Here is an 8573-nt window from a genome sequence, read left to right as displayed (position 1 = left end):
CAGCCAACAGACACATGAAAAAATGCTCATCATCACTCGCCATCAGAGAAATGCAAATCAAAACCACAATGAGATACCATCTCACACCAGTTAGAATGGCAATCATTAAAAAGTCAGGAAACAACAGGTGCTGGAGAGGATATGGAGAAATAGGAACACTTTTACACTGTTGGTGGGACTGTAAACTAACTAGTTCAACCATTGTGGAAGACAGTGTGGCGATTCCTCGAGGATCTAGAATTAGAAATACCATATGACCCAGCCATCCCATTACTGGGGATATACCCAAAGGATTATAAATCATGCTGCTATAAAGAAACATGCACATGTATGTTTATTGTGGCACTATTCACAATAGCAAAGACTTGGAATCAACCCAAATGTCCATCAGTGACAGACTGGATTAAGAAAATATGGCACATATACACCATGGAATACTGTGCAGTCATAAAAAAGATGAGGTCATGTCCTTTGTAGGGACATGGATGAAGTTGGAAACCATCATTCTCAGCAAACTATCGCAAGAACAGAAAACCAAACACCGCATGTTCGCACTCATAGGTGGGAATTGAACAATGAGATCACTTGGACACAGGAAGGGGAACATCACGTATCAGGGCCTATTGTGGGGAGGGGGAAGTGGGTAGGGATAGTATTAGAAGATATACCTAATGTAAATGATGAGTTAATGGGTGCAGCACAGCAACATGGCACATGCATACATATGTAAGAAACCTGCACGTTGTGCGCATGTACCCTAGAATTTAAAGTATAATAAAAAAAGAAAGAAAAAAAGAAATAGTAGAAGCTAGAAGACACTAAAATAGTATCTTCAATACACTAAAAGAAGCTCATTCACAGCCCAAAATTCTATACCCCCCAAAAATAACTTCTAGGAATCACAGTGAAATAAGGTCATTTGGAGATAAATAAGGATTGAGAGGTTTTACTACTCTAATATCCTCACAGGATATTATTTGATGAATACCACTTAAAACAACTAAAATACCAGATAGAGTAAGTAGGATAAGTTGATATCTTATCCTTCCAGGTAAAAGGACAATAATAACAGATAGAAGATCTGTAATGCTAAAGGAATGGTAAGAAAAACATGATAAATATGTTGGTAAACATAAGGAATATAAATGTTATAAAACAATAATTATTTATTACATTGTTAAAATGACAGAATTAAATGAATAAAACAGAAATATATAAATTGGAAAAAAGGAATCAAAATGTTCTCTATTAAGGCCTTTGTTTTGTTTGGTTAGATAGTAAAAGTATGCAGATAAATTGAAAAGTACACATGACAACATTTCTAGAGTAACCACCTACATATAGAGTGCAGGAATTCCAAACTAGTAGAAGGTAAAACAAATAATAAGAAGAATACTAAGTAATACAAAAAGAAGGCAATAAAGGAGAAAAAAGTAAAAAGTAATAGGAAAATAAAAACACAAAATAAAGTGGTGGAAATAAATTCAAATATAACAGCAAATACAATAAATATAAATGTATCATATGATACAGCAAAAAATAAAAGTTGTCAGGTTGGATTTTAAAATTATTTATATGTTTTCTTTTAAAGAGACAATTACATAACATAAAGTATAAGGTAGAAAAGATTTTCATGCAAACTATTAGCAAAATTATATTATTATTAGTCTAAGGTAAATATACTCTAAGGAAAAAGGCATTCCTAGATATAAGAATATCATTAAAAATGATAAAAGATTTAATTTATTTACTTGTACGTAAATAATAACATCACCTCAAAATACCTAAGTCAAAATTTAACAAGAACTACACGAACACCCCAAAATGGAAGATATTTAATGACGGTCAGTAAATGAAAGGTAAAGAAGACAATTCCATAATACAGAAGATCTGAACAACAATGATCTTTATATAAAGGACATATATATATATACAATTGCATAAACAGTTGTAGAATACACATTGTTTTCAAGTATATTTCCAAAATGAAACATATGCAGAACTTGATCGTGTACTAGGATAAAAAGTAAAACTGAACAATTTTCAAATAATTGACATATAAACCATATTTTCTAATAACGATGAGATTAAGTTAGAATTTATTAACAAAAACACAACTAGAAATAATCCAATTGTTTTCAAAATAAGCAGCACACTTCTAAAATCTCAAAATGAAAACAAAATCTAAATATAATTTTGTGGTATATAACAAAAGCAGTATTTGATAAGAATTTTAATTTTATAGCCCTAAATGCCTAATATAGAAAAGGATGAAAGTTACTGACCTGAGAATTGAATAGGATTAATAAGAAAAACAAAATGAAACAAAGGAAAAGGCATAATCAAAATAAGATAAATTAATGATATAGAAAATAAAAATAAAATGAAACTGACAACAAAGCTAAAAGTGGGCCCTGATAAAAGTCTTAAAAAACTGACAAACTTTTGGAGAGATTTACAAAAAAGTAATAAGAAGAAGGAAGAGGCAGGCGCATAGAAATTGCTAACATGAAAAACTATGTAACTGGCTGGGCGTGGCGGCTCATGCCTGCAATCCCAGCACTCTGTGAGGCCGATCCGGGTGGATTACTTGAGGTCAGGAGTTTAAGACCAACCTGGCCAATATGGTGAAACACCATCTCTACTAAAAATACAAAAATTAGACCAGTGTGATGGCACATGCCTGTAGTCCCAGCTACTTGAGAAGCTAAGGCTGGAGGATCACTTGAACCTGGGAGGCGGAGATTGCAGTGAGCCAAGACTGTGCCTCTCAACTCTAGCCTATGCAGCACAGGGAGATTCCGTCTCAAAAAAAAAAAAAAAGAAAAGGAAAAGAAAAATAACTATAGATGTCGCAGACATTAAACAGATAATAAGAAAATATTAAAAGAAATTCATGCCAATATATTTGAAAACATAGATGAAATGGACCAATTCCCAGAAAAATACAGCTTACTGAAACTGACTCAAGAAGAAATAGAAAAATCTGAATAATACTATAAAATAAATGGGCTCAACAGTAAAAATCTACCCACAAATAAAATTCCAAGAGTAGCTATACAATTTAGGATGCTATTTAACCTCTATAATTCTTAGCTTATTTATTCAAAAAATTGGATATTATCATGTCCCATTATATTAACTCACAAGCATTAAATATCTCATGAGCTTGTTATTTGAGAATTATATTAAAAAGTACATGAAGGCAATCTGTAAACATGAAAGTGTCATAAAAATTGAAAATATTATTCACCGAATTTTAGGTTTAAATCAGAAAGGCCATAACTCTAAACATAGACACATTCCAAAGAGTCCACCAAAAAGTCAAGTTTTCATGATAAGGCAAATCTAATTTGCTACTGGCATGCACTAACTAAGGCCACATTCTTTGGGAAGAAAATTAACAATACAACTGCAAATCGAGAATGCTGAAAAATTTTAAACACTCATTTTTCAAACTGTTAAGATTGAGTGTTAAAACATTATGGACAAAGTTTTAAAATTTAAATTTAGCTTAAATAACAATCATTTTTTGTTTAATGCAATAGGTTAAAGATCCAAAGGAACAAAAATAATATTGCAGGTTGGGACAAAGAAGCATAACAAAGACACTGGTTAAGTGTTTCATGGGTAATGAATTCAGGCCTTTTCCTCTGGAAACACAATCTTCTATGAATTTGTGCTTCATAAAATACCTGTAAATCTATTCATATTCATTTTTTTCATGTATGCATTTAATGAACAAAGATATTAGTACCTACCAAGTATCAAGTACAAGATTAGCTGCTAAGGATACAAGATGAAAAACAGTCAGCTTGCAACAAACGGTCTTACTGTCCAGTGAGGGAGACAGAATAAACAGATGTACCATGACAGAAGCAAGCACAGGGCACTACAGATGTTCACAGGGGAGATATACCTAATCAAAAATGAAGAGATCAAAGATAATCTCCTGAAAGGATGACTTCTAAGCTGTTTATTAAAGAAGAAATCAGAGTTAGGGGAAAGGGAGGAGTACTCAGATTAATGATGCAAAATCTCATATTCTCACAGCCTCATCATGCAAACATATGCCATACTGCCTTGGTCAAGCATGGTACTTGCTATAAAAATTATTTCATAACGAGTAGGAATTTAAATTTACTACTGAATACTGCCCAAAACAAGTTTTAATAGTATGAATTAAACAATATTTTAAAATTATTCTCCTAGCTCTGCCACAGATACCTTTATTTAATTTGAAATAAAACTTCAGAGATTCATGTTTGACTAAAATATAATGAAATTTTTTAAGAAAATCACATCCATCTTATTTGAGTTTTCTATGCACTGTATGGCTAGAAACTGCATGAAAAAATCCAGGGGATCTATGATGGGATGGAAAAGGTAGGTATATCTCTGGTCTAGAGCAAAGAAAGGGCACTTCACTGATTTATGAGGCTGTTTCAAAACTATATGCACTAATTTGCCTACTTAGCATGTAGCATGTATCGCAACATCAACAGGTTGGGTTGCTTCCTGGAAAGGTTCCCTAAACTAAGGCCACAGTCCTGGCTCTCCCTCTATCAGTGATGAGTTTCGGAGAGAGTATCTCACATCACTACTTTTATCTTAACTTTTCTATGGTCCCAGAAATATTTACCCAGGAGAGACTACAGTAAATATTAAAATATTTTTAAAGCTGCAATGTTTTCAATCCGATTAATTTTGATCTGCTAGAAATGCAACCCCAGCATTAGAGTATATGCTACCTTGAAGAGAAAAAAAAGCCATTGATGGAAAGCAAAATAAAAGAAGGATCAATCAGTAAGTAGCAACACAGTTGGAGCCAGGTTTGGCTTGGGAACAATAAAGAAAAACACAATACAAGCGGATAAAGCACATTTAATTTTCCTCATGTAGCTTACAGGGATATCTGAGAAATTTATTCTAAGACAAAAGTCTGATTTCTTACAGAATTAGTTATATATATATTTTTTACAGATAATTCAATATGTTCTGATTAAATTTTTTCATCTATCTTTTCTTGGTGAGTTAGAATGTTCTGGTTTTGTACAACATATAATAAATTATGCTTTTCATAGTTTCTTTTGTATACTTTTTTGGTCATAACAAAGAGCTAAAAAAAAATTCCCCACAAAACATTTGATCTGCCAGTGAACAGACTGTGAGCTCCTGGCAGTGCCAATGTTCTGCTTTCCTAAGTCTTCTACTGCTCCTACCAATGCCCTATACAAATGATTTGGATCTCTCTCTCTCTCTATCTCTCTCTCTCTCTCTCTCTCTCTGTGTGTGTGTGTGTGTGTGTGTGTAAAATAAGCAATTTAATTCTGACTCATATAAATGTCAACTCAAAATCAAAATAACTGAGAAATATTACAGAAAAGCAACCAATACTGATACCACTGAAAGAACACAGTATTTGGAATTAGGGAGATCTGGCCTAGAATTCTTGGCTATACACTAGAATCACCACGGGACTTTTGAAACAGTAGATTACCTTAGCACACACCGGAGACCACCTGATTTGCAATTCCTGGAGTGAGAAACCTAGGCATGATATTTTTGAAAAGCTTACCAGGTGACTCAGATGCAATGTGAAAGTTAATAACCTCTTCCTTAAATATTGTCCACAGGGCTCCATCATACACCCTCTTCTCTTCTCTCAGTATGCATTCCCCCTGTGCAAACTCACGTACTCTCATGGCTTTCAGCATATAGCATGGATTTATATGCTGAAAAATCTATATATTTAGCTAAGATCTCTTGTCTCATTTGGATATAAACACTTTGATATCTTGTATGTTTCCAACTCAAACGTGTCCAAAACTGAACCAATCACTCCCTTTCTCTCATTGTAACCCTTTCCTATACACCCAATCCAAAAGAATACTAAATTCCAACAACTATACCTCTTAAATATCTCTCCAATTGATCTATTTCTTTCTATTCCCATTCCTTGTACAGGTCACCACCATTGCTTAACTGAACTGATGCTAGAACTTCTGAACTGGTCTCCTACCTGCTATCTTGCTCTCCTCCAATCCAAATTCTTCACTGCAACTGGAGTGATCATTCTAAAATGCAAACTTTATCACATTACTCTCCTCACATTACTCAAACTTTATCACACATGAAACGTGCAAGTGACTTCCCACTGCCATCAGAATAATTTCTAAACACCCTAACACAGTTTATAAAGACATTCAGGACTGTGCCCCTGCCTGTTTTGCCCCTACATTCAATGTTCAAGTTTTAAACTTTCATGAAGTTCCTAGAAGGGACTATTCTTCTCTTACTCTAGGCACTGGCATAAAATTTTACCTGAAAGAATCTTTTACCTCCTTCCTGCTCCAGCTAACTACTTTTTTATTTTCAGGTCTCAATTTAAATGCTATGGCTTCTGGGGAAACCTTTCCTGAATTGTTCAATCTGCGGTAAAGACTAGAGGCAGAGTTGGTATTTACCAAATAGTCAAATGTACCTCCTCTACATTGCCCAGGCTGGCTTCCAGTTTGGTTGAGGAAATAAAGCTGATTTACAAACCACTTACAAGACTGGTCCTTCAAAACATCCTGCGGCATTCTCAAACTCTCCCTTCCTCTTTCTTGGCGACCTAAGAAACCATATGCTTCTGCAAGATGGATAAGGGCTACCTAATGCAAATTGGACATTATTTGAATGAAAAACAAATACCTTGTGTGATAAATTAAGAAGGTTTCTGGGTTAATTGGTTACTACAGCTTAGCTTAGCCTACCTTTACTAATAACAATACACAGCTTCAGCTTTCCACTCCCACAGGACTTCTTTATTACTTAACACACCTGTGTTGCTCACCTGTCTTCCCTAATAAGACTACAAAGATCTAGCAAGTGCTAGAAACATAGAAGGCATGGAGAAACTATTCACTATATGAATGAATGGATCAACATAACTTGCCTTTTTTAGTACAATGCAGTAGTGCCACCACTTTGAATTTATAAGTAATACTGTTCACCAAATTATCTTCTAATATTTTTCTATAACTTTTCATCTTAGCTAAAAGTAGCTGTGTAAACTTTGTATCTTATGTTTTTCACTTAACATAAACATATACCTTTGCTATTACAAATTTGTCATATCATTTATAATAAATATATAATATTCTTTTTTATAGAAATACTGTCACGTACCCAAATATTCCCTATTCTTGGACATTTAGGTAGTTTCCTGCAATCAATTTCAAATGCAAGGTTGTATCTATCCCTGGTCAACTTACATTTTTAATACCCCCATATTTCAAAGATTTCATTTTTTTTACACTGCAGTTTCCTTGAAAGTTTGAATTTTGGCTTAATATTATTATACCTCTATAATATGCCTCACTAGGTGTCTTGAATTGAATAAACATTGATAATATGTATTACATTTTTAATGAAGCTATCAATTTCAAAACAAAGGGTACTTCTGGTGGCTCAAGCCTGTAATCCCAGCACTTTGGGAGGCCGAGATGGGCGGATCACGAGGTCAGGAGATCGAGACCATCCTGGCTAACACTGTGAAACCCCGTCTCTACTAAAAAAAAAAAAAAATAAAAAAAACTAGCCGGGCGAGGTGGCGGGCGCCTGTAGTCCCAGCTACTCCGGCGGCTGAGGCAGGAGAATGGCGTAAACCCGGGAGGCGGAGCTTGCAGTGAGCTGAGATCCAGCCACTGCACTCCAGCCTGTGCGACTGAGCGAGACTCAGCAGAGCGAGACACCGTCTCAAAAAAAAAAAAAAAAAAAGAAGAAGACATCGTTGAACAAAATATAAATCCAATGACAGTACAATTAAAAGAAACATAACAAAAATGGGGACATAGCACTGACTTTAATGATTCTTTCTCTCTCTTATTTTTTTCCCCATAGTATTTCAAAGACAACTGAGGTTTTGATTCTCAGAACAATGAGAGCCAAGGAAAGCACAATGGCTTGGTGTCAGAAGATCCAGGTTCAAGTGTTGGCCACTTCACTCACTAGTTGTATGGCCTCAAGCATATCTCTGTATTTCTGTTATTTTTTAAATGAGAGATGTACATCACTATCTATGGCAGGGTTTTTTTAATCTTACATTGTTGACATTTTGGACTGGAAAATTGTTTTGTTATTGAGAGCTGTCCTGTGCACTGTAGGATGTTTAGCAGCATCCATGACCTGTATTCAATAGATGCCAGTAGCAATACCCCAAGCACTCAGGTCTGAACAGTCAAAATTATTTCCAAACATTGCCAAATGTGCCTGGAGGTGCAAAATCACTCCCAGTTGCGGACTGCTGCTTTGCAGTAAGGAATAAGTATATTGTATGATTCTACAGCTTTGTCATTTTAGCAACTTACCTGCTAGCTTTTTTCCAGAATGCTTAATAAATTTCCAGTTAAATGTTTACAGTCTGTCATTCCTTTTTTTCCATGCTTTCTTATAATTTGCTTTGAAATGGTCAAAAGCATACCAGAAAATAAAGTGGAAAATGTAAATGTTAAATTGATTATACAAGGGCAACTGATTTGATTTGTCCTTAGAAAATTAAAAATTAACAATATCACTTTTTTTTTTTT

The 8573-nt window shown here is 34.4% G+C and overlaps 1 protein-coding gene across 1 annotated transcript in view; it reads right to left on the bottom strand.

Moving 5' to 3' along the window:
- The window catches only part of LOC108512380 (glutamate receptor ionotropic, kainate 2-like), a 485136-nt gene extending 478552 nt beyond the window's left edge, over window positions 1-6584 (bottom strand). The window contains 1 exon segment of the mRNA XM_017847623.1: window positions 6468-6584. Within this exon segment, the coding sequence (XP_017703112.1) occupies window positions 6468-6584 (117 nt within the window).
- Between the last annotated feature and the right edge of the window lie 1989 nt (window positions 6585-8573).

The sequence above is a fragment of the Rhinopithecus bieti genome, unplaced genomic scaffold, assembly GCF_001698545.2.
Source record: "Rhinopithecus bieti isolate Rb0 unplaced genomic scaffold, ASM169854v2 scaffold_28529, whole genome shotgun sequence".
In the NCBI taxonomy this organism is placed as follows: domain Eukaryota; kingdom Metazoa; phylum Chordata; class Mammalia; order Primates; family Cercopithecidae; genus Rhinopithecus; species Rhinopithecus bieti.
Note: the sequence above shows the minus strand (reverse complement) of the source record. Positions and strands in the feature narration are given on the sequence as shown.